The 27,927-nt window shown below is 37.4% G+C and overlaps 1 protein-coding gene across 4 annotated transcripts in view; it reads right to left on the bottom strand.

The window, feature by feature from the left end:
• CCDC141 (coiled-coil domain containing 141) overlaps positions 1-27,927 on the bottom strand; it is a 108,082-nt gene that overhangs the window by 79,836 nt on the left and 319 nt on the right. For 2 of the 4 annotated variants that reach the window (XM_075756541.1, XM_075756544.1), the window contains exons 1-3: positions 18,358-18,761; positions 11,920-12,146; positions 10,158-10,280 (exon numbers count right to left, since the gene is read on the bottom strand). In XM_075756541.1, the coding sequence (XP_075612656.1) occupies positions 10,158-10,280; positions 11,920-12,021 (225 nt within the window). In that variant the 5' untranslated portion in view covers positions 12,022-12,146; positions 18,358-18,761. Of the gene's footprint in view, positions 1-10,157; positions 10,281-11,919; positions 12,147-18,357; positions 18,762-27,927 lie in introns of those variants that run through there. The other 2 variants (XM_075756543.1, XM_075756545.1) reach the window with 2 other exon arrangements.

The following is a 27,927-nucleotide window of genomic DNA, read 5'->3' as shown; positions in this document are numbered from 1 at the left end:
TCACAGATGTCTATACAAGGCGTGAGCACAGGATAGACGTGCTGTCAGAACTCAGAAACAACGTAGGTTTCTAATATCCCCACTACTACATTACCCATATGCAGCAAAGTATCCTGAAGTTTTTCATTACCGTACACAATACTGTTTTGCTTCTTCAGACACCTATCAATTGCTCCCTTACCTTATCGGTTCCGGTTGAATAGTTTCATGGTCCCACCTTCATTCACTTAGATACAGAATAATTGTTAAGTAGTGAATCCAATTAGAGTTTTGGCATTGTCTTGACCTTGCAAAACTGTTAATTGCTCACAATCACTTACATGCAAATATACAAGACTATCTAAAGTTACAGGCATAGATAAGTATAATTGTAGCATATAGAGCTAGAATTATTAACATACTTATTTGACCTAATTCTGCTCTATTTAAGTGTAATTGGATTTCCTTATTTATGCTTTCAGTGCAATTTGAATTTTAATTCACAAACTTCCATTTCTAAAATTCAATTTAGCTAATATATATATATATATATCTCTCTATCACAGAAAATAGAGTTATACTGCAGTTTTTACCAAATCCATGACCATTCCACAGATGATGAGATGTTTTTCAGGCAGTATATATTATTCATAGAAGAGAAAAAACCTGCTTTCTCAGCTCTGAGGCTAAGGAACTGTCACCTTGCTTTGACTTTTGTACAGTACCTTTAAGAAATACTTAAAATCTGCCAAAGCAAGTAAAGCTGGGGGGTGGGGAATAAATAAACAAACAATGCAATTTTAAGTTATATTTGTGTTACTCTATAATTTCATGTAATCATTATAGGGTTTGGTTTCCTTTTTGCTCTACGAAAAACCTGTCTTTTAGTAAAACTGCTAATGTTCAATTCATCCATATTTTCATATAGAGTTTAACTTAAACAGCTCTTTAAAAATAACTACCAGTTTCTGCCAAACCAATCAAGTGTTCCTGAATAATAAAAAGGGTGTGCAGTGAGCGGTATTTTACCCTTCCCTGGCCAATGAAAATACATTGATCATTTCTGCTTTTATTGAGATGGCAAAACTTCACACTGGACCTGACTTTCAACAGCTTTAAAAAAAAAAGTACAAGTACTGGATGAACAGGCAGAATAAATCGCTGCATTCTTCCATTGGCAACTCAGAAACAGTACTAAAACAACAACGGCAGAGTCTGGGTAGCTCACACAGGGCTGCTCCTGGGCATCTCTTTTACAGATATAAACTGCTTGTAGTAGACTCTGCACAAATAATTTTTCTAACAAATGATTGGAGGCATTTATTATGAGGATAGTCAGTCAATCTCTCAAACTAAGCAACCATTATGGGGTTTTGTATCTTCAAGTACTTTCAATTCAATATTTTTTGTGGTAGCTAATTGAATTGATGAATAAAAATTACTAATCTTTTTTTTAAACTTCCCATCATAATAATTGCGCCATTCACTGAAATGTCTGATCTGGAATTTGGTCATTAGTTAGCCGAAAATCATTGTTTGCACATAGAGCTCCATGGTCCTTACACGCTTTTTTTCAAACTTACTTGTAGTATTTTTATTTTGCAGAACATGGCCAGATAACAATGTTTACTAGCATATGCAAATCCACTCTCCTACCTCTACATCCTAATATTTGACAAGCCTATTTGCACTCCAAAGCATAAGCATTGATTCTTGGGGTGCAAGGAAATCAATGCTGCTTTAGCTCTTTTGGTCTCCCCTCTGACTTCTAGAGCAGACTAACACCTTGAAGCATTTAACCAGCTTGTGACCTGCTTAATTTCTTAAGTTTATTAATTTTATCAAAAGTTTTACTGAAAATTTACTCAAGTTGGTTCAAGGAAACACAAAAATAATTTTGTGTTAGACCACAACCAGCACTTCAAAAAAACCAAACCCAAACAAACCAACAAACCAAAAACCGAAAAAAAACCCCAACCCCAACAAATCCCCAGCAGTAGGTAGATGGAATTTATGCTGCACTTTGACAGGCTATTTTAAAAGAAAGAGGACTAAAGATAACTTTTAACTGTGCTGTAGAAGGCCTGTGTTGGTAGTCTCTGCTAAGGAAATTCAGAAGATTCCCACATGCCCTGGGAAAGGTGATGTCCTACAGACCTCTCCCGTTACACTGTTGAAGACCCAGGACCTGAATTTACTTTATCAGGAATAGCTCTGACTCTAAACTGAATTCAATCAGCATTTTTTCACACTCAGGTAATAGCAATTAAATCATTCACACTCATAATGGATAATGTGAATAATGAATCATCAGAAAAAAACCATACTGAGAAGTTAGTTCATGAAACAAGTAAAAGGAGACTTTGTAAAATATTTTTAACTTTTTAAGCATCCATACACTTACCACTAAAATACCACACCTCCAAGATAAGATATTGACAGCTTCTGTTTAATAAAATTAACACAACAGAGAAGCAATGAATTGATAGCCTCTGTCCATAGGTTAAGCTATATAGAGAGGTTTCATGTAGCATGAAACAGTTGTATTTTCTTCCAGAGAATTTCAAGAGCAGTAACAACTATTTAAACTTATTTTGACCATGAATAGCATTGGCATGAAACGGCAGAGAATGGGTTGAGAGAACAGTTGTCAAACACTATCAATACATCTAAAAAATAAATGCTACATCTAAACAGCCATTTTAATACTACTGGATAAAAAAAAATGGTGAAGTAAAGCACTAAGAGAAGCCCTTATTACGTTTGTTTCTTACTGAGGCATAAAATGGTTGCATGCACAACAACTCTATAAAAGTAGTAGCATTCATTAATTATCCAGCATGTGATTATCTTATTGTTCTGGACCAGCTCTATAACTAATATAACAGGAATTACATGAGCATGTGATACAGATAGTCTCTTTACTAATTCAACATCTTAATATTAATCCATGAAAGGAATTCATTGTGATGACTTAATACTGACATGCTAAAAAACAAAACAAAAAAAAAGGTAAAATATTTTCAGATCTTCGCACACAGATTGCTTGTCACTAGTAGGTTAATTTCCCCAAATTATCATACCACTTCCACAGCTGTCCTGAACACACTCTGGAAAAACAAGTGGCATCTGAGGTAGCTCCATTTGGAATTTCTTGGCAAAGCCTGACCTTTTAAAGAGCTGACTATTTTATATTTTGACATAAACCTAGAGGTGCATTTATCCTAGTATTACATCAGCTTAAACACATTAAAAAGACATTTCAAATGTTAAATGTTTCCTGACTAATCAGGATGGATACTGTAAAATTGGTATAGGGCCAGAAATAGATTTCCTTCTTTTAGAAGCCTTTTTTTTCTGAACAGGTTGTTAATTAACATTTCTACCTGACCAGTATGCTATATTTTCCAGTAACTGTTTAGCTGTGAAGCACATAAGCCCTAAGAAACAGAGAAAGCTGGGATAACTTTCCAAAACTATCAGTCATGCTTCATGCAATTATTTTTTTTATTAAATCACTGTGTGATGAAGTCAAACTCAACAAAAGAAAATCTGAAAGCTAAAGCAAACTAACCTGCCATATTTAATGAAATGCAAAAGCAGTGTGCATAAAGTTACAAAAAAGAATTAGAAAATTGTTCATGTGTAATAACCTTTTAGTTTTTATAACCGCTTCATGGAAATTTTGAGATACAGACTTACTTTTTTCTTTAATGTCCTTTGAAAATGGTTCACATTTAAAACAGCTGTGTATTTTTTTTTTAAATAGCTCTTGTAATGCTACAAAAATCTAATATACTATCAAAACAGTTGTCATTTTGTCGCTTACCCCAGTTCCTTTGCCCTTCTCAACAGCTGCACTTTGAGAAGACAGACTAGTAAAAGAAGAGAAATATTTTACAGGAAACTTTACTTTATTGACAAAGAATTCAAATACATAAGATTGTATTCGGAGTGAAATTAAGGTTTTATTGCCATGAGTTTGAAATTATGCTTTCTACAACTGTCAAAGCCATTAGTTACTGTGAATTTTTCAAATATTTATCCTCAACTCTTTTAGTTTCTATATACTGCATATGGGAATGGTTTACTTTTAAATGGAGTAGACTGATATCACTGGTTTTATACTTTGAATCTTTGAAATATGAACTTTTTGTCAACACAGAGTCATAGAACAATTTAGGTTGGAAGGGACTCTGCAGGTGATCTTCCAATCCCTTGCTCAAGTTACTCAAGGACTTAACCCATGAAGTCTTGAACATCTCCAACAATGGAAATTGCAGAACTTCTCTGGGCAATCTTTTTGGATATTGCTCTGACAGTTAGAAACCTTTTTCAGCCTACCTCTTAATGATCTCTATGTGCTATATATATACACTGCTATGCCAGCAGTGGCCTTCAACTTAAGCAGTTGCTCTCCTGTGGTGTTTACCCATGTAATATATATCTCAGAATCTCAGTCTTCCTGCTAATCCAAACAAAACATTTTCTTAGTCCATTCTAAGAAATAAAATAATACTCTTCCCTTTGATATCCCTACTAGGCACCTACCTTCAGTTTGATGTCAGCTTTTTTCAGCATAGATGGCCAGAATCCTAAACTTCCACTCATACTTCCCAATTCTCTTCAGAACCGTTACAAGGATCGGATCCTAGACTGTTTCCAAAGCTATGGTGGTTAATAGCTGTTACACAATCAAGTAGTAAACTCAAGGCCACAACAGAAATTCTTGCTATTGGGTTTAACTGCACAACCTTATATATGGATTGTTGAACATTATAATATTTCTGTTATTATACTACTGAAGTTCATCTGCTTCTTCTGACCCTCTTCCTTTCATGATCACATTCATTTCAGGTTCACCATTTCATGATGGGGCTTATGATCACATTGCTTCCAATGAGCAATATTCTCATCAGTACTAGATATCAGATTCCTCTGGAAGGAGAGAACTTTGGAAAACTCTCTCCCTTTTGTTCCTTTTTCCATCTATTTCTGTCTGCCACTTCCTGAAAAACAGACAGGGCTTGTTAAAGCACTTGAGCAGACTCACAGCTGACTGGATTGTGCATTTCTCTCATAATTATGGAATTATACCTAGTTTATATTTAAAGCCTGATCCTGCTCAGTGGTTTCTTTCCTTCTTCCTTCCCTATATTTCTTTTCATTATCCTTTTTGGCCAAATTTCACATTTTAGCTTGTATTTTACATAGTACAAAGGTCCAGCTTCAAATTCTTACAGTGAATATTGTATCCTGGAATTGTCAGAGCTGTAAACTATCCTTCCAACTGACATGCTGCTAAAATTAATCTTTGTTTATAGATAATGCTGAAATTATACAACACAAATAGTTATTAACTTGAAGCCCAGAAAGTAGTCATAAAACTATTTGACAAATACTATTTCAGTGGGAGTTTTGCTTATGCAAATATTGAAACTGATGAACTAAACTAACCTTGAAAGAACTGTTTATTAAATCTTACCTTTTTCCTTCTTTCTTTTCTTTTTTTTTTTTCCAAATCACTCTCAAAAATCAGCTCTGCTTTATGATGAAAATGCAGCTGAACATTGCTGCTAATTGTACTGTTGGGTACCTCAATAATTAATTGTAAATAATTCAGAAGATATTAACAAATAATTTCTTCCATAACAAATTTACTGAAAAATAAGCATTATGAAAATATTTTTACTTGAAATAACTGAAAGACTTATTTAAAAGATATCAAATGCAAAAAATGAGCATATTCTGTTATTGCTTTTTGAAGAACATAATTTTCTCATTTGTTTCTCTTGGATATTAGCATATAAATTACTATTTTGCAATTTATGCTCTGTGAATTGAAGTAAATAAAATAATTAGGAGCAATCTTCAGGTTCATGAGCCAAATTAATAACAGTGTTGGTTTTAAACTTAACTTTATAGGACAGATTTATTTCTGGTTTGTAGCGGTTCTGCCACAGTCTCTTTCATGATAAAAAACAGAACTTTGGAAGCAAACCAAGAATGTCGCTGTTTGTTTCTAGTGGGGATTTTAACATTGTCATAGCCAAAAGCAGGGCAACACATGCACACAAAAACTCCTTTTTAAAAAAAAAAAAAAAAAGGTCCAGAAAGCATTAATATTGGGAGATTCAAACACTAGCACAGCATGTTATCTCCAGATAGAGTTTCTGTTGGAAACATCTGAATTATGGAGAACAGAAGAGAGGCAGAGAAATGTGTATGCACATTGCAATCAATATCATTTTATCTCCTGGAAGCTTTGTGTCTCAAGTTTTTCTGGTTTTGATTCTTCTCACTTTTTTAAAATTGTAAACAATAAGATACCAAAACATATATATATACACATATATTTACATTTCCAGAACATATAAACTTGCTGAAGGTCACCTAAACAAGGATAAGGCAAATGGTGGGAAGGAGACTTGCATGAAATCACGTAAGTTGATGTTTTCAACAAAACTGTTACTGCTGATATGGGCTAATTTAACAAAATAGAAACAGAACATATTAGTTTAGAATCAGAACATATTAGTTGAGACTACTGAAGGGTCAAGCCACAGGGAGAAGGGGCTATTATTCCAAACCTGAAAACATTTATGTTTAATTCTTAACCATGTTCAAAAGAAACATTTTATTTCAATTCAAGGAACCTGCAACAATGAATACATATAAGTGTCAGCAGCATCCAGACCTGTCAAATGAATTCATCAATTATAAAAGAATATGTAATTCCTTAACACTTACAAACACCAAATTTATGTCCAAAGGAAAAAATTCTGTAAGTTTGTGTAGAACAAATGACAAACATACACAAATTTTCCTGATCAATTAGGCATCATTGAATAAAATTTAAGAAACTGAACTATAGTTTACCTCTTAAATCACTACTGCTAAACAAGTTTCATTAATCTTCTGTGCTACTAGAAGTCAGTATGACAATGCAACAAAAACAAATAAAATAATTTCTGCTATAAAGGACATGAATATTATACATATAAATGAAATCTCAAGAGCACTGAAAGGAATTTTAAGTAGACATAAACATCATGTACATGTTTTTTGTTTAGTCTCAGTTTTATTATTTCCTGTTTAGCATTTATTCTTTAAACTCTATTAACAATAACATGTCTATTTCCTAATCCATAAACATTTGAAATAGGGACCTTTTCAAAAGTGGTATTCTGCTTTTTGTTAAAATAATAGGGTGTTCCAATTCCCAAATTCAATGGAACAAATTTAAATCGGTAATGACCATGACAGAGTACATTCTATCAAAGGAAACTATTTTAGATATGCTTTTTCTTCATATCCTAAAGTACACACACCAGTTATCACAATAATTCTGAACATTAAAAGAAGTAGCAAAGAAATGTTCTAAAAGTTACTGCTTTCTCATTCAATAGGTCTGTTCCTATTACCCTTTAAAGTACCATCTGCCTTATTGAGTGTTAAACTAGTTGTTCAGAGTTTTAACTCCTGTTTACATTGCTAAGTCAAAAACAATTCCATGGAATAGTGAGCTGTATTACATTCGTCTAGCATCAGAAGTACTATAAACTGTTCACTGTGCCAAATTTTGTTCTTTCTTAGACCTGTGAATCCTCAACGTATGAAGTCGATGAAAGAATTTGGCTTGAATATTTTGATTATAATTTATAATACATATACTGGGATGAGAATAATGAAGCTAAACAGCAAAAGGATGACCAAAACTCAGAATGAGTTTGCAAAATGAAACTGGATAATGCCAGCATGGTCAACTATTCCATAAATTATCTTCTAAAAGTCCATAGGTTCTTCAGCACTGATTCCAAAGATGTGTTTAGAATTAATCATCTAACTCTTCCCTTAAGCAGGACTAGTTTTGCATTCAAATCATTGCTGGTTCAGGAATTTTTGCCTGTACTTCACAAATGCTTAACTTTGAATTGGATTAAACTGAATTTAAGACTGAATAATTGCTAACAAGCATTACCAGCTCACTACAAGACAGAAAGAGTCATGTCTGAAAAACACAGTCAGTACAAATTATAATGACATTGCAGTCCTGTATTATTGCAGCTGAACTTATTGAGGAAAAAAATAGTCATTTTGAACTTAATCCTTTTATAGAATGTTCATTAATCAATGCTGAATTTTGCAATATTGCAGATATAAAACATGAAATAATGAGTATTTGTTCCTGATATATTTGCATGACAAGCGTTCTTTAACAGTTTACGCATAATAAATTTTCTGATCTGATATAATCTAATTAAGCTTTGGGGATCCAAATAAGGATCAGTCATCTGGGTTCAAGAAATCATTCAAAAGGTCTCACAATTAGGAGCGAAAAAACGTAGCATTTTCTTCAATATTAACCAAAATATTTGTGATTATTTTATTATTTTACTATTTAACGAAAGCAGAAAACAAGGTATATGCTGCTAAATGAAAAACAAACTTACAGTTTCATGTATCTAGACTAATAGGAATAGAAAGTCAAACATTTGAAGAAGCATCAGAGAGCATGAAATATTTATTATTTTCATTATTTAAGAAAATTTTTAATTGAGAGATATCAAAAACTTAATTTTAGTTTAAAGATATAAAAAAAAGGAATAGCAGCTTGGAGATGCACCTAGAGATTTCATCTATCACAAGCTTTTGTGGAGGATTTTTGGTGTTTTTTTGTTGTGTTTTTTTTCTTTTTTTTCTGTTTTCTGTAATATAATGATTTCAAGTTGGAGACTATGAAGAGGACTATTGTTTTACTGTCCTTGTTCATGTCCTTACAAGTTTTCAGTAACACTTACAAGGTCTCTCTTAGAACAATATTCACATTATTTTCTTCCCCTTAGCAAACAACATTGAATATAAGTATATAACACGTTAAGGTTTGAGAAAATGTTATTTGGACCTTCGTTTTTGTTTCAAAGATTGGAATTATTATGTTTTCTTTTTCCACTCTTTAAAATGTATTTTTGACAATGAGGGGACAAAACTCAGCTTCTTCCTGTTGTCAGTATGTAAGAACCCAGCTAAACCTGAATTGTTCAAACAGGATACCGCAGCTTGTTCCAAGAATGCCTGGGTGTAGCACTGATGGCAATAAAGATGAGGCACTTGCATAAGTAAAGATAGTAGAACCACTCTCTGGTTTTTTTGGGTGGTTTTATGGTTTGGGTTTTTTTGGTAATGCTATTCTTCATACTATTCAAAATTCACACTATGCACCATATTAGATTATATTCTCTACATACTGCATTAAATTACCTCACATACATTTGAGATTTATAATGACCGGGGAAGCACATAGTCTCACTAGTATTCAATCAAGTGCACTCGATCCTATCCAGATCACATTTGCTCTTTCAGATCTGAATTTTATGTAATCCCAAAAATTACAATAGATGGAATCTATTAAGATAACTTGCTGTGCTCAGCTCCAAGATTTTAGAGGAATATATTTGTTTACAGATATAAAGCCAACCTGGCCTATCAAGACATGAAAACAAATTTTCTTTTTAGATACCTTTAGACTCTTCTCAGTATCAAACATCCACATTTAAAATAATTCAGCTTTTTCATGCAAGCATATCACTCTGTGTCCGAATGCCATTGTTGTTATAATCTGCTCTCAAGAAGGCTAAAATTTTATTTTAGCTCTGTTACTTAGCTAAAGTTTTCCTAGCTCAAGACAAGCAATATTTAATGTTATAAAATTGTTCTTACCATAACTTACATCAATTAATATTCAATAAAAATGTGCCTGGAATATCTACTTCACACTTACAAGGAGCTTTCTTGTGTTTATAGCTGTTATAACGTAATCAAACTTTTCATAACACTGGAGAATAAAATAAAAATAAAAAATTGATGTTCCATTCTATTTAACAGTTAATGAAGGCTATAGGATTTTTTCACTTGACAGTAACATATAAAGTGGAAAAAACAGGGCCTCTCTACTGCTGTTTTCAGAAAATAGTAATTAACACTGAGCACAGACTTCCAGTGCAGAGGCCTAACTTTGATCCGTTACACTGACGGAGGCTGAACATGGTTTTTTTCCCTATGTGGAGTTTAACCTAACCACCACATTGCAACAGGAGGCACAGGCACCTATGATGTCAGCTGTTGTACCTGAACTATAATGACTAGATGTACTTTTGTGTGGTCTTATCACATCTTACCTTAAGTTTAGCTAGGAGGAATTCATGATCTTGCAGTAGTTTTTTAGTCTCATCTTGATTGCTGCCAATTTCTAATAAATTTGGTGTTGATTCAGCCAGCTGAAGCTTCACCCATTTTCCACACTATATTGAAGTAAACAATTACAGCCTTCAGAAAACACAAGCTTTCCTTCATTTAGGTACTCACACAGACTCTCAGGTCACACATACTTCCCATGGTCATAGGAACGCGTGGAGCCATAAACATGCATTCAAATGCAGAATGAAGACACAGAGAATACAATATAAATTTCACTTCATTTGAAACAGGTATCAAAATCCCATTATCTAGTCTTATCCTATAGCTACTGTGATTTTGGTTTTGCCTGTTAAGAGTAATATTATCACAATGAGTCAAAAAAGTTTCTCCAACTCATCTCCCCTGTCAGCTGAAGATTGCATAGATAGTCAAGGAAACTTGGTCAGCAGGGGGGTGGGCAGAAGGTGCAACTATATTACAGCAGATGCAAAAACGTAACCCCAAATCTTATTTCTACCACACAGATCCAAGATACCTGTCTACTGAATATACATAGAGAGAGATTGCACAGCTATCAGCAGGGACACTTAATAGCCTTTGGAATAGGAACGCAAACAGCAATCTCCCATTGTGTCCTGGAGGAGGCACAAAGAGAGGAAGCTTGACAGCAACCCAAAGCATAGCGCTCTCCTCATTGTGCTGCAGAACTGCTACACTCTTGAGAAGTGTAACTCAGAGAAGATAGTGATAAGGAACAAAGCAGCAATGTCACTGGAGGCTAGCATGGTTCCCATAGCACACTGTAAAAATAAATGTAAAAATAAACCCCTAAATTTAAGCCTCCTTGCAAGAAAATTACTCCCCTGCAGCAGCAGAGTCTCCCAGTAAGGGTGAGAACTGATCGGAGAGAACCTTCGCACCAGCACAAGGAGGTAACCCCATCCTGAATAATCACCCTCATTTGGTGACAGCCCAACTCATCACCTTATTCTGCTTAACAGGCAAACTCTAGTAGCTGAGGCTAGCGTGTGTCCCAAGATGCTTGGAGAAGAAAGAATCAAACTGCCAATAAATTCCAACTGGGATTCAGTACCTAGGCATCCAGCTTTACTCCGCATGCCAAACTTTGTGCAAGATGTAGGTGCAGATCCCAGCTCAAAGAACAGGCCTTTACACGCGTATAAGCACAACTATATACGCACAAGGGCTTCTACTAAAACACATGGCAATATGAATTCACAGCTTTCAAAATAAGCACTCATTATCAGGTTTAGGCTTCCCCTCCTCCCCCCAGCAAATACTTCAAGAAAAGACACACAATCTGCATTTGTTGAGTTGGTATATGACTTATTATGTAAAATTATTGCTGAGTATAGTTTAAAAATAACTTTTGTGGAGTCTCCACTACAATTAAAGGCAACATCATGCTTATTAACAAATTTCCGTGGCACTCTGCATTTATCTCTTTCTTTTTAAATGGAGTAAGAGCAATTCCTCGCCTCAAAGAGCCTATATATTTTTGGCAAATTACTTATTCTATTTTAAAAAAAAAAACAAACAACACTTCAAACAGAAATTGTGAACAGAAACAAACGTTAACTTCCAAGAAAGCTCTATTAGATGTTAACTGATTAAGTGACCATTCCTTATCATTTTATGCTAACTATTCATTTGCACAGAACATTTAAAATAAGTAGTAATCACTGAGGAGCAGAAAGCCAAGAACAGACGTGCTAGCCTTACCTTAAGTACAGCTATGACAATACTGGCATCCCCGGCCTGAACAGCAACTGAACTGATTGTTGTTGTAGAAAGCTTCTGCTCTGAACTGGCTTCATTTGACATGGTGTTTCAAAATTCACACATTAAAGCAGACTTGAAATGCTCTTGCAAGGTCTGGTGTTCATTTCAGAAAGCAACAGAGTTGCTTGGGTTCATTCAGTGAAACAGCTCAGCTAACACTGATTTGTCTGCCAAAAGGAAAAAACAGGAGGTTAAAAATAGACAACTCCATTGAGTTTATCATTCTTGAGAGAGATGTGACACACCCCTAGTTGGTAGCATTAAGCTGCCTGTTCTTTTTTGTCACCATCTGAAGTGTGAAGGGCTTCTTCCATGAATATCACCTGACAATGGCTAACCAAAGGAAAAAAGATTCTCAAATTAAAACAGCTAGAAAAAAAAATTACTATTGAGGCTATACAGACAAACTCAGTGTTCTGAGGTTTCAAAACATGCCACTATACAATCTACATTTTCACCTTCTACAAGTAAAATATTTTCTCCTTTACTAGTTACTGAATATATTTGCTCAACATAATTCTTCCATTGAGTCAACGTATTTAAACAGGATGAACATGTGTATATAAATCAGATGCTGAATCAAAACAGACAGGAGATTTTTAATCCAAAAAATATTTAAAAGTACAGTGACCATAACAACCAGAGAAGGTAACCAAGTACTTTGTGTGAATTCTTAAGGAGTGTTTTATACCAGCCTAAGATTAAGATAATTTACCTGCTTTTTAATTTAATCATAAATTGTTTCTGTAGTCTTCATTTTGTTCTAAATGAGCATAAGGAAGATCTCTCTAGTAATTGTTTAAAGTCCACTTAAGTTTTTTTTTTTATTCAGTGCAGGGAAATTAATAAACACATTGAAATCACAGTATTGGTTTGGCATATTAATTCTATTGCCAGCAACACAGAGCATGCCACAAGTGGCCTACAGTACAAGACAGCAGCTGCTGGGTTTCCTTCCACAGAACAGCTGAGAAAGTGACACTAGTGTTTAGGTTTGCAGGTCACTCTGGAAACACAATTCCACCCAAGAAACTACATGCTTAACTCTCCTCTAAGCATCTGCTTGCTTCATTTGTTTAAAAACGTGTAACATTTAGATACATTTTTATATAAACTAGTAGTTTACATAAATGAATTGTATGCTAGAACAGACACCTGCAATGAAACGAAGATCTGGAAGTAAATTCTGAAATTTTTTGGACTGGAAGAAACTTTGCACAGATGTGTCAAGGTCTGAGATTTTTTTGTTTGTTTGTGCATTTCCCCCCTGCCTCCAATTGTTGGCAGATTATAATCTTAATCTGATCGCCATCTTCAAACCATGAGTTTCAAATGGGGAAATCCAGAAGTGCGTTGTAGTGGTTTGTGCTGAACTAAAAGGGTTTGGCAAATCAAAACAATGATTTTCCCATCCCTTGTGCCAAAACAGAACCATGAATGCTCAAGATGCCAACAAGGGAACAAATATCACAGTTTTCCAAAACTCCTTGTAACATCTGTGAGAGGCCCACAACCCCCTGCCACTGAAACATTATCTAGATATTCATGATACTCATGCAGGTATTTGTGTAATAGGGATGGCAGAACAAAATGTTTGAAATTTAATTGCTCCAGAAAAACTGGAGGTTAGAAGTCCTGAAGAAAACCTCAAAACTGAAACAGAAGAGAGCACCCTATTTTTTGTTTGAATACAAGACAGATCCATTGTACAAAACTTACTACATACTCAAGATTTAAAAAAAAAAATCCATAAGACAAGCAACTTTGGATTTTTTACCCAGCAGGCAGGACTGAGAACAAACAGGATTTGACTGCTGGAAAAACTGATTGGAAAGAAACAGACTGACCTCTTGTTAGTCTTATAAAAGGAGTTGCAAACCAATTTTGGTACTCTGTCAAAGTGGGTCCTTGAGTTTTTGTTCTCTCAGAAGCACATTTTAAGTGTACTTTTTCATGGCACAAGTTGGGCCAATCCATCATCTCACTAGGGTAGCCAGACATAAGAGCTGTTTTTCACCCAGGTTAAATGAGGAATCATTTTTCCTATTGCTGTCAGCCGGAAATCATGGAAAAACACCACACTCAAGAAGTTGACCATAAACAAGTTTGGCAGCAGCTGAGTCAAGTGATTCAAAATGTCTGATAACAAATGCATGGATATTGTATTTAATTGCCTTATGCTAAGCATACAAGATACAAGGCAGTATACAAGACATTAGAGTAGCAGGCAGAGAAAAGGTAGTAAGGAATCAGAAAAGATCTTATAGCACAACTCTGTGAGAAAAAGCTGAGGATTTTGGCATTGCATGGTGATCCATTTCTGTTGTGTCGAGGGAAACAAAATTTAACAAGCATGCCTTTCTCAGTCCTGTTTACTTACCTATCTGTCATCTGCTCCTCTATCTGAAAAAAACAAACAAAAATCCTGCTAGAAGCCAGAAACTGGCAGGCTATCTGCATCAGTAGAGAGAAATATTTTCCCTTTCCTACTACAGAGTAAGAATGACAAGAGGAAATTAGCATTCACCATCTGTCCATGAGAAATGACGACACTGAACAAATAAAAACAGGAAACAATCTCAGGAAAAGTGAAAAAAGATCAAGTCTCTCTAGTATAAATAATGTCAGGTATTGTCTGTAACAACTGCATGTAAAAAGGATTTGAGAGGTAAACGTGATAAAACTCATTTAATTTTCAACATGGAATGTGTCTTAGCAGCTTTTTTCTCATGTATGCCAAGGGAAGTGCGCTTAATCACAATTTTGACGGTTATGCATAGGAAGAGGGACTATCTTTCGTGAAGATAAGTTGCTTTTTGTTCAGAGCTCCAGAGCTGCCAGTGCACTATGAAAATGCCTCTGGGAGAGACAAAGTTCACTCCCTGCAGCCTCAAAGATGCTAGGTCCTTTACTTTGGTTTGTAAATGTAATGAGTCTCCTTTATTTTCCTTGTCTCATGCCTGGGAAAACAGGTGTACACAGCAAGGGAGGGAAGGAGAAAAAGGGAAGGAAGCATTCCCCCAAACCGATGGGTTTTGTGTGGCTTGGAAAAGGTACACACACTCTGCTTGCCTCTGGCAGCCCCACCCGAATGAGGGACCAAGATGTCAGACCTCTCCAAGTCTGTGGTTACTGCTTTTTCTGGCTCCTACCATCTTACCTTTTGAGTAGGCACCATTTTTCAGGTATCATCAGGAATGAGGGCATGAAAGCAAGCAGTCTGCAAGTCTCCTCAGTGCAGGAAGAGGGGACTATGCTACCATGGAGGTTACATACAAGGGTGAGGGTTGAGCAGGAGGTAGGTATTTCTGCTGGAAAAGGCTGCTCTTTACCCTACACTGGCTGAGTAAGTTTCTAAGATGACAAACTGGTTGAAATCCTAAACAAGTTTTGTCATTCCTGAAAACCCAAAGTGTGACAAAGCCATCCCGGCACCAGTAATAGTCAGGGCAGGAAGGCGGGAAACTGAGACGCCTCCTCCCAGAGGTCAAAAAGTATTAAGAAACTTGTAATACCATCTCTTTCTTAACACTTACTTAGAAAGAAGCGTTTCTAACAGAAAACCACACTATGAAGGCTGACAGAAAATGGAAGGAAACTGAGGCACTTACAGACATTACCCTTTTAGTCATGGCTGGAGAAGCAGGACACGAGCAGGGGCCAGGCCCACACTGAGGTCCCCGCCCCAGAGGGAGAGGAAGGAATAGCAGGCTCCTCCACTGCCCCCGCAGTGCTATGAGGTGGGGACACAGACCACACAGAGGGAAGTCTGTCCTCCCACACACACCCCCAACCACCCAGGGGCAAAGGGCAGCTGGGCCAGCCCCGCTCCCCTCACAACGGTGAGGGCTTTCTGCTGCCTAAGTTACTGAGCCAGGGTGGGTGCACCCAGAGGGGAGGGAACTCTCCCAAAATCAAGGTTGTTATTACCTGCAAGAGGGAAGGAAAGGGCCAGCCAGGGTAAATGAGATTAACTTCAGGTAGGTAACAGCTGAAGCACAGGCAGAAGCCATTTCCCTGTCAGCTTAGAGTCCATGAGCTTAAGAAAAGGCAGCCCTAAAATAGCCCAGGACCCTGGTGGCCCCAAAAACAGGGTTGTGCCATCTTTGCCACCATGGTAAGAGAAGGCACAGAAGTCCCACTAAAGGTCTAGGAAACAGCTGTGAAAGAGTGCCTGAGGGGTACAAGACACCCTGCTCCCCCCACCCCCTGCAGCCAGAAACGGTAAGAACGAACCATGGTCTGTGTTGCCTGGATTATTGTTTGATAGTTTCCAGATTAGTTTTGCTTAAAAACATACAAGTATAATGAAGCATTATGGCTTATATCTTCCCATTCATCCTGTGCATCACGCTAACAAAAAACCCTTCTACTCTTGCTCCTCTGTCACCAGTCCTGAAGACACTTTATACCACCCTAAGAAAACAGCATGAAGAGAAAAAGCTATCCAAAAAGCATCGTCACACAAAGCAGAGAGAAGACCAAAAACAAAAGGTATCCTGGTTTCATTTTAGTGAAAGAAAAAAAAAACCCAACACTGCTAACTGTAAACCCAACTGTGTATCAGAGATCAAGAAACTGGCAAACAGTTTAACATTGCTAGTTCAGTGCAATGGTAAGAGCAAAATCACTATTTGGTTGCTTCCAAGGACAACAACATTTAAAAAAACCCCATACAGTAAGCAGACCTGGGAAGCAATGACAGCTGATACATTTCAGTCCACTAGTCATTAATTTTTCATGTCCCACTCTTTCATCCCAAAGCATTCTCTTCCCTGTATCCCTCTTTTTGGATCCTAGAGGATTTCCACAAAGTATACATGCTATTTGTACCTAGCACTTGTCAAAATAGTACCTAAACCATTACTATTTATTAAATGATAGACAAGATCCAAATTTAACTAGAGCTTACAACCAGATGTTATATCACTTCAGCCTCCGCTCTTATTTTAAGAAACCTCATATAGCCTTTAAATTTAGAACACCAGCTTGTAAATGTTATATAAACAAAGACCATTCTTTCTAGCATCTGTTATTTAAAAAATTGTCTTCCTATTCTTTACCTGGCTTATATTCGGGGTAAAGAGGAATGCTGACATGCAGGGACTGCTTACATTTTTATTCACCAGGCATCACACTACTTGAATTCCTGCAGACTGTACAACCTCCCTGATTGTTTTCAAATATACAGAGACAATCATATCATAAAATATCAATATCATATCAATAGAATGGTTTGGGTTGGAAGGGACCTTAAAGATCATCTAGTTCCAACCCCCCCTGCCAGGTTGCCCGAAGCCCCATCCAGCCTGGCCTTGAACACTTCCAGGGAGGGGGCATCCACAGCTTCTCTGGGCAACCTGTTCCAGTGCCTCACCACCCTCATAGAGAAGAGTTTTTTCCTAATATCTAATCTAAATCTGCCTTCTTACAGTTTAAAGCCATTACCCCTTGTCCTATCACTACTTGTCCTTGTAAACAGTCCCTCACCATCTTTCCTGTAGGCCCCCTTTAGGTACTGGAAGGCTGCTATAAGGTCTCCCTGGACCCTTCTCTTCTCCAGGCTGAATAAACCAAGCTTGGTGGTAACCTGCTCATCCTATCTGTTTTCTTATCTTGTTATCTTAGCACATGACTTAAGATGGGCAGCACAGAAAATGGAGATGTTGGGATCTCCACTCAAGAACCCCTGCAGCAAAACAAATTTCTTGTTCTGAGAATGTGTTAAAACATTAGTGCTTTCAGAAAGAACTTCCCTTCCTTGTTAAACGTAACACTGTGCAAAAAAAATTATTTCTTTAGATACTTTACTCACAGGTAAGCTTGAGGAGGTTTCATACAAAAATAAACTGGAGGAAGACAACAAAAAGCACCTTAGAGAAAGGAAGAGAAAGAGAGGGAGAGAGGAGCACAGGTCATCACGATAATTCTGAAGCCATTGGCAGCTCTGACTGATTAACAGATGTATCTAAGCCAACTCATCTGAACAGATGTCTCCAAATCCAAACACATTAATTACTTGGTATCATTTTTGTTTGCAAGTTTAATTTTATTTTGCTGTCACAGCCAATAAAAAACACAAGTTGGATTTATAACTTTCCTTAAGGTGACGGCTACAGGAAAGACTGAAAGAAAAAAGCAACTTGATGACTATTCAAGTGTAAATATAATGGAAAAATATAAACAATGAAAATTTTAACTGTTGAATGGGGTGAAAAGATTAAACAAAACAGAACACAATACACAAGTGTGAAACACAAGGCAATCACATCTCATTCTCTCTCACATCCCAGGTGAAGAGACCAGCACGTCCTATTAAATAGCAAGGAGGCTATCTCCGCTTCAGTTTCCTCAGAATTAGCTGGAGAGTGGACTTACCCCATCAGCACCCCTGGGGAAGCTCAATTCTGTCTCATTGGGTGTTATCCAAAACAAATGCTGTGCAGCCCATGGAGCTGTACTCTGATGAATACAAAAGTGAAGCAGGTTTAACAGCTCACAGGTGGCATTTACGCTAGTCAGCCCAACCGCATGCTTGCCAACAGAGAAAATGGTGGCCCAGTGTATTCAATTCTGTCAGGAGAATGAAGAGACATTAGGTAGTTAATTAGTCCATTGTTCAGGCTCCAGCAGCAGCAGCAGAAAGAGAACAGTTTATTACACAAGATTAGTATGTTCCCTCGCCCATGCATGTAAGGAAAGCCAACAGGACTTTTGTTACTAAATTCCTTGGGAGCATTTGGAATTCCTTCCTGATGTGGTGTGTTAGCACAGTGGAGTATGCACTCTGCACCAAATATAGATGTGAGACAGGCTACACTTTCTCCCTGTAAAGAGGGAAGATTGAGATGCAGATTGTAACCTACATCTAAGTCTCAAAGCAGCTGCAAACTCTCTTAATCAATAAGGTAACTACAATGACAGTTTTGCCCCATGTCACCAAGTTCTGTTTTTAACTTACATTTACAATTTAGCTGTATTAAAAGACTGTTTCCCTTTAATTATTTTCAATGTTTATACATGAATACAGATGTCTGTATTAAACTCGTGAAATAAAAACATCAGTTAATCACACAAACTATTCGAAGAGACAATTACATCAGTGTAACTAGGTTCTTAGGACCATCTTTCAATAATGAAACATCTCTGTTCAATCTTATCAAAAGTAATCACTCAGCAATAATGCAAAATGATCAGTATGAGTCATTCATTTATCAGGAGACTAATTAGGTATAATCATACTAACCACATCAAAACATCAAAGCCATATTATTGCTATTGTTTGGAAGAGTTGATTTAAATGGACACAAGTTTCAGAAAGCTAAATTTAGACCACGTATAGAACTATGTTACACAGCCACACTTCTAATAGCACATCACTTTAGACATATAATATTGGAGGGGGTTTATCCAGAAAAGAAAAATTCAGCAGGGGACTTGAATTTTAAGTGTTAAAGAACCACGAGGCTTTAGAATCCTTTGTAAAAAGAAGTCATTTATCAGCAGAGTTATAAATAGCAGTGCTTTGTTTTGTTTTAAAAAGATAACTCCATCTTGTATAACTCTGCTACTTGAAGGTTGACACTGATGAGCATTCCTCTGTACATTCTGGTCACATATTTCCCTCTTTCAAATCACTGTACCTCAAACAGCAAGCACGTACCAGCTCCTGCCTGTCCCTTTCATATAAGTGCTTAAATGTGTGACGTACTTAGAAAAGGTTAAAAAACAGGAAGTATTGAAATCTCGCCACCCACTTATTTGTCTGGGACTGCGTTGTTAAACAGATGTGTGCTCACTGGTGACACCCAATGTAACAGGGGTGTGACTACAGGATATGAGGATACTCCCTCACTGTTCCTAGTTTAAGTGACCCTTCCCATTCTACAAGGGATGGCATGTAACACTTCAGAATTCAAGTCCCACATAAATTTCAGAAGCATTGCCTATAATTAAAAACAACCTTTTTTTTTTTCTCCTCAATACTCTTTCAACACTAACTGAAAAGCAGTTAAGCTCGATTTACATGCTTCAGAGCCATGTTTACTATCCATAGCAAGAACTCCTGCTGCTGTACAGTCACCAGGAATAGGTGATTTGTTCCTTGTTGTGGGCCTGGGTGTGCAAACTTCATTTGATCTGAATGCTGTTGTCCCCAGTAGCAGGTGGTTCAGTGCAACAGGAGAGGTTCAGTGGACAGAAACTTGGTACTGAGACTCTATATACGTCACTGTTTTTCATACTGCTTCTAAGTAACAACATGACGACCAAGCTGTCTGCATGGCAATGTGTACTACAAGACACCATAGTGGGGAACAGTAGACTTAATCCTGTGGGGAAATTATCTTGAATGACTCTATGCTTATCCTGGTTGACGTCTTTTGAGAAAAAGCAGAAGCAAAGTGTTTTTTCTGGTACCCCTTTCTACTGGAGTGACTTTTCTTGTGGTCTACCATGCAAAGAAGCTCTGAGCTTGGGAAACTGAGTGCAGACTGGTGAGATCATGTCATCCTTAGGACAGCATTCCTGTGTCTTAGCTGGTGGTTTTGATTTCTTCCAGAACCTGAAGAATGATTTGTTTTATTTTTCCCTTCTGAGGGTTGCCACTGGCTTCATAGGTCTTGGTTACTGAAAAGATGCCATCTTTGCCTGCTGTCTTCTGCTAGGTGGATGTGGTAGGGATGAGAGCCTGCAGCTGTTTCTTCGAGGAAATGACAGGAGAAAGGAGAGATTAAAAGTTCTCATTTTTATCACACAGGCTTCAGCTTTTGTTGGAAGCACTACTGAGGGAGTGTCAATGCTTTTCCAACCTCATGATGGGCCATCAGTTCCCTTTGCCCATGTTTCCTGCTCTAGAGTGTCCTCACAGCTGGACCTCTACAGTTCCAGAAACGACCCCTTCTCTACACACAAATATGTCAAAAACCAAGGTGTTCTCATGCCCTTTCCCATGAGACGATGAAATAGTCCATGGACTAGGACCAGAAGTAGTAGAGAGCTGTGTTATCTTGGTGTTCTACACATTTGGCTCACTTGGGGACCAGGACCGGGTATCCCACACAGCCTTAGACCTGGGCAAATGCTGTGCAACAAGGAGCTACTACAGGAAGATTTCTGCCACAGTGCAAGGTCCTGAAGGAATTGATTTCAAAAGCAGAGCAGCCCACGCTGTCAAACCAGAAACAGACATCACTTTTCCACACCACTGCACCCAGTGCTGTAATATCACCAGAAGCCTCCCTTACCCCAGATATATATATACACACAAAATCAGTACCTTTACCTGGCCGTAGTAGGGAAAACCAGGAAGTAGTCTGTCAGCATGTCCTTGTTGGATTTGACTGCAGATTCCAGGGATGATGACTCTGCATCAGCTCTGGAGGGTGCACACTGCCTTGGAGTTTCCCTCATTGTCATCCCAGGATCTGAAAGCCCACCTGGGCAGCACGTTCCCACCTGACAGTCCCTTCAGGCTCTTTATACAGGTGATGTGGCTGCAATGCCGTGCCTAAGGTGCAGTCAAACATTGCTTCAAGCCTTCAAGAACGCTGCTTTCACCCCTTTGACTTTGACACAGCATTTCTTCTCTCTCATGCCCAATAGCAGTCATGAAAGTGGCAAACTCTCAGGAGAGCCACTGAATTGTTCTGCTGTCTGCTCCAGGCAACTTCTGGTTCTTCCACCATGCAGATTAATTATCAGCCATCTGTGGGACCTCAGGTTTCTCCTCTGGAAATTCAGCAGGAGGCAGGAGATGTAGCTCTCACCATGGTAAAATATCATAAAATGGGAGAAAGGACATTTTAAAAAAAGGATGATAGGAAAATGAAGGAATTCAAACAGGGAGATGGAAGACAAAAGATTGGATAAGAGTTTGAACCAGCAGAAGTCTTGATGAATGACAAAGGAGAAGTTGAGAGTTGCAAGAATGAATTAGGGACTGATGATCAACAGTAAATGCAAAGGCACACATGGCACTTGGCCCTTTGTAGCCAGAGAACCACGTGAAGGTATTGAAAGAGCGCTACATTGTTCAAGATCTTGCTACTCATACATCTGTGTTAGGTACAAGCTGAAAGAGCACGCACGTTGGTCAAGAACCTAAGGTCACATTAAGTGTTGGATCAATTTAAATCACATCTGGATCTGAGCTTCCAGTTTGGTTTTATTCTAAAAACTAAATTATATGTAATAAAACAGACCTCTGAGAGCCTAACTAATATGCAGTGAATGAACACAGTCAGGAGTTCACTTTAAAAATGCAGTATTGCTGCAAAATAAATCACTAAATTGACCATCTGTGACATTGCTGTCGGTGTTAGATCTGCAAGGTATAGGTTCTGTCTATGACACTTTACAGATACACATTTATCATCACTGCTGATCACACAAATAAACCAGTTGCTCAAATCTATCTTTTCCAAGAGCTTCATCTGTCACAAGCGCCCAGTAACATGTCCAGGATCCTTTTGCCAGGACAAAAGCCTTTTCCTGTGAATCGTGGAATAACTTACTATTGATCACCTTTTTCAATTTCTCAAACTAGCTGCTCCTGAAGTACCAGTCCTCTAGTGAACTCTGCAGTCAGCTGCTTTGATTAAGGATCCCCATTGCTTAATTACCTTAAATTTCACACTTGAAAATAGGTTTGCCCAGGACAATAATCACCATATTTGAAAAAGGATACAAATTGAAGTTTAATAATATGGTGGATACAAGATTTTCTGGTATAATCTCCTGTGATCTTCCTCACAGTGTGGGGCAAGCACTATAGCTGAAATTTGCAGTCAGACACAAAACCGCACTGGGGACCTCTGTATGTAATGGGATTGAGGAAGGAAGGAGAAAGGAAATATCAAATCAAGTACAACAGTAAACTTCTTGCATTTTTAAAATTGCAATGAGATTCTTGTTTTAGTTTTAACCTTAACAAAATTTCAATATTAGAATGCCTGAGGCAGAGTCCTGTGGTGTACGTTCTCAGATATCACATTAATCTGCTGGAATGTTATGGCCTAAGACCAGTACTGTGTCCTCACTGGCAACAACGACATTGCTAGAGTGCTGAGGTAAAACTCACATAATGCAAAATAACTTCCAAATTAAGGTTTTGACTGATCACATTGAAATTACACTGACATTTTTACAGAAGGTTTACAGAAGATATCATGTTGTCACTGGCTGAGCAGTAGGTTTTGCTCCAGTTAGTTCCTATCCTCTAATCTGCAAATGACCATAAATCAGGGTGTTACTGTTGAGGCATCTTGTCAGGCCCTGAGTTAAAAGGGATGCATACCAAGTAAATTTAAAATAATAATACTAATATTTCATATTTGTCTATTTTTGCACTGGTTCTTTAAAATCATGCAGTATGTTTTACAGTACTCCTCAGATTTAAAAAAATCTCTTAAGTTGCAAGATGGAATATTAGATTTAGATTTGTTTTTCCCCCCAGTTGTACAATTACTGTGGTCTTTCTATTTCTTTAGCTAAATCAAGAGAAAGTTTAAAAAATAAACTATTTCACTGCCTCTATTGTTTAACTCACAGAGCTTGAATCCAACATAAGCCATTCCAGGAGAGAGCTGAAAGATTAAAAGCCACATTTCAATGAGGAATCTCAGAACTTGGCCTAAGTTAATAGAAACTTTTGAGGAGTCCATTATCATCCTTTCATTACACAGCAGTCTGCTCAGAATGCAGAGGTAGATGATGTACCTTAAGTCATCTCTTCAATGTAGCAGGATTCTGCAGTAACTGTGTTTTAGAACCTTGCTTTCAGTGTTCCAGGCATAAAAATAGCATGCAAGAGTACTTCATGGGCTGCATAGCTTCCCCCCCACCTTGATCTGATATTTAGTAAATATTCTGTAATTAACCAGCTTTCTCTGAGTTATTCTTTCTCGCTGTGCTAACATTTCTTCTGTTTGCAGGTTATTTGATTAACTGCCTTCAAAGGATGAGCTTGATCTTCCCAAACTTCCTTACAGTCCACCTGTTGACACCACAGGATTTTTGTAAGTGTTTTCATTGTAAATTAAACTCTTACAACACTTCCTTGGTTTTCCCTCCTTTCTTATTGCTGACTACTGCTCTTTAGGTCTCACCACCATATATAGGAAAAAACCCCATCACCTCACTGTTCTAAGATGAAAATTATTTGAGCTATGCTTTTTATATCCTCTGGGTGTGTGCATGATTTCCATGACTATAAAATCTCACCCACTCCCAATATAAATGAGGTTTCCTTCTTAGCAACCCTGTGAAGCAGAGAATGCAGCTGTCATCCCCTCCCAACACACACACAGGCAGTAGCAACCATTTCATCCTGAAAGTAAATTCTGCTTTGGAAACAATGAAGGAACTCTTAAAACTGTTGGATCTGTTGCATCACTTGCAAAGTCTCTGACAAAATTGTTAGCGAAGAAGACAGTTTAGTGGTAAATGTGAACATTTCTCTGATAAGAGTGAGAAGACAAAACAATACCTAGAGAAGAGGTAACAGCTAATAGCAAAAAACTCCAATAGTTCACCTTTCTGTCATGTGCAGGAACAAGTGGCCTGGCTTTTCTGCAGAGGTAATGCACCATGAAATGATGCCTACAAGTAGCAGCTACCTAACGAATTGGCCATATACAATGGGTGGAAATAAAAACGTTACAAGGCTCATTGAGCATGTGGCTCACTGCAGTCTTTTGATGCTGTTTCAAGAAAAGCATTAATAAAAACCCTGGCTACAGCTGACCACATTACTGTGTTTCTTTGGATACATTTGTCTTTGAGAGGAGGAAGGCCACGCTCTGAGAGGCAGCAAGTGATATAAAACAGACAGTGGGGCATCACGTTCGCATCATCACCACAGATATACGGAGTAGCAGTCAAATGTGTTGAGTACATTGTACAATCCTCACTCTGCTGAGACTAGCTTGCAGTTATCTATCATCCAATAGAGGCATGCAGAGCTGCGTACAAGGGTTCAGAAAGAGAACAGTCTGCACTTAGTACCAGTTTAGAATATGGCTTGTTCCCAAGTTTCTAAAAGTCAGACTCACATCACACAATCACAACAAATATCAAGTAACCATGCTGTATACTTGCCTGTGGAAATGGTTAAGACACCATGAAAACTACTTTCCTAGTGGTCTAAAAACCTTAAAAGGAGAATGGAATGTTAAAAGACACTTATCACTTGGCCAGGGCATTAAAAAAAAAAAAAGATCCTGGCATAGTACTCGAGAGGAACATCCTACTGGAGCTCTCCAGCCCACTGGAACTCTGCAACCTATGATCCTGTGAGGCACGGGGATCGTGAGCAATCCAGGCATGCCTGGAAAGTCAGCAGTGACAGTGGGAATGTGCTGTCACTTACACAGCATCTGCAACTCTTGCTGAGAAAACGAACACAGGAAGCAGAAACCCTAAAATTGAGATGGCAATCTGTACACTGCAAACCAAACATAACACAGTGAACCGTATCTGAAAATTATGCCACTGAAATGAACACATTGACTGCTCCTGCCAAAGTGGAGAACAGTAACAAATAAAAATCAAGATTTTTGAGAGGTATTTGTTCATGCTTTGTTCTGATATAAAACATCTCAAGTAACAGGTCTTCCGTCAGTTCCTCTGAGAGGCAGTTCTTCCAGCTAAGCTTCACTCTCCATTTCATTTCTGTGATTTATAGATGCTTAGAATTAATGTTTGGTGTAAGATCTTGGTAAGGGATAAGTAACATTTTTTAACGCCCAACTTATAAACTTACTATGTGGGGAGCATTTATATCCATTCAAATAGAGCCAGTGATTCTCAGGACTTCACAGAAGTCTCAGGGCTTTTCTGCCTTGAGGTGTCACGGCTTTATTCTGCGCCAAATACATACATACACAGAACTGCCCAAGCATCTTACTGCTCATGTTCTAGGACCCACAGCTACCATGAGACCTCCTTTTCATTATTTTCTAATCTACCTAACACGCATGCTGCCTTCTGACAGTGACAGTATTGTAGCAGAGTAGACAGAATAAGATTGGGATATGTAACATCAGGATCCTCAGAAGAAGTAAGTACAGTCCTAAGTAGAAACCATGGTTTAGCTGGCTGTGTAAAGTAGTGGCATAGGTCCTTTTGGTCACGTGCACTCAGGGGCATGGCTTGCTACAGAGGTTTGACAGATAATCTGTGGCTAAATCAGCCTTCCCAAAGACAATTACATACCGAGTATCGGAAACTAGATATAGTTACGTTGGGTCTACTCAGACATTTTAAGCACAGATGTTTAAGAAATCAATAGGATATTTTACATAGCATATAGTATTCCTCCCCTTTGCATACAGATCCAAAGTGCACTAGAGGTTCCTGACAGGATCTTGCATCAGTGGTGTGTGACAGTAATCAATGGCTAGCTGCTTGCAGAACAGCTAAAAGGCTTGCTAATATGGAAAATATCTATTTTAAATTGTAGAACCATAAAACCCCATGCTTGACAGTTTTAAATTACTGTAAGCTTTTAAGCATGCTTTGTGTGCTAGTCACCTGTGCACAAAAAGCTGTAGCATTAGGTAGTCACAACACATTTGACATTTCAATGCTGTCATTAAAGTGCCAAACAGCATTATTATTTAAAATGCAATAAAAATCATATATTGCCATTTCTGTTCATCGCTAAAGTAAATTATCTGCAAAACTCTTGCTAACACAACCAGTTGTTTCCCCCAACAACCTACTCTTAGGATGTGCCAAAATGGTAAGTTTAAGACCAATTAAAGTTTCTTTTGCTTTTCTTTGTGCTTCGTAAGTTTGAAATGTTAAGTCTAGCTCTCTGCTCTCTAGCTTATAAACTGTAAGGATCAGTAGTACCTGGAAAATTAGCTGAAGTTTTCCAACTGAAGTAAAAAAAAAAAAATTGGAATTTTCATTTTGCTTTTTAATGTTTTCTATTTCCTTAGCATGTTTGAAATTTTAAGAAAGTATACGTTTTTCTCCTCTCCATTCAAAAGAGGAATTTATATCCTGATTCAGCCTTCCCCTTGTCTTTATATTATATTCTCATAATCTTTGCTGTAAGAGATAACTATGTAAACTAAAGTCAACTCTGACAGGAAAAGAGAAAGCTGTTTGTTGCCTTAATTTTCATTGCTATTTTGAGCTTAAGTGTATCATTAATACCTTACATATTATTAAATATTTTTTAATATATCCTATCTTATACGTTCTTGTACTAGCCTAACTAAAATTTTACAGTCGCAGAAGCATCTGCTTTTGATGAGTATCTTTGATATTTGACTAATATGTTGTTTTCCAATTTGACAGAATCAGATCTGTTCTTACAGGTTTCTTTAATGTTTCACCTTCAGGTTCCAAAATGACCTTGAATTCACAGAAAAATGGTTCTAAACTACTATGTGTTTGGGAGATCTGTACAGAGGGACCCATTAGAAGCAGGAAACCAAAGTAATTTTTGCATAGTTATTTAGTCTTACCTGTATTTCCACACAGTAAATCTTCACAACAAAACTACCTCCACTGAGCATCAGATGCAAAACATCTTGAAGAACTCCTTGACTCCATATCCTTGCAAAAGGCATACAATTAGTCAATTTTTAATAATTTCCAATTAAGATGCAGTGTTTACAGGCATCAGTACTACAACAATAGGACTATTTAAGTGGAGGAAACAAAAGTGGGATAATTGTGGGAATCAATGATTTTAAAATGATAGCCCAGTGTATTTTTCTAACATCTGATCTCATAGAATCTTTAAGATTGGAAAAGACCTCTAAGATCATCAAGTCCAACTGTCAATTTCAATTCCCCAGAAGTATATATACATATATAACCGACTTTGTATGCTATTAATGGTTCTGTGTTTCTAAAGGCTCAATAGCAAGTACAACCACAGATGGTAAATTGACTAAGACAAGTACAAAAATGTTATATTCAATAGTATTC

This window comes from Balearica regulorum, chromosome 6 (assembly GCF_011004875.1).
Source record: "Balearica regulorum gibbericeps isolate bBalReg1 chromosome 6, bBalReg1.pri, whole genome shotgun sequence".
In the NCBI taxonomy this organism is placed as follows: Eukaryota; Metazoa; Chordata; class Aves; order Gruiformes; family Gruidae; genus Balearica; species Balearica regulorum.
This window is presented reverse-complemented; position numbering and strand designations above follow the sequence as displayed.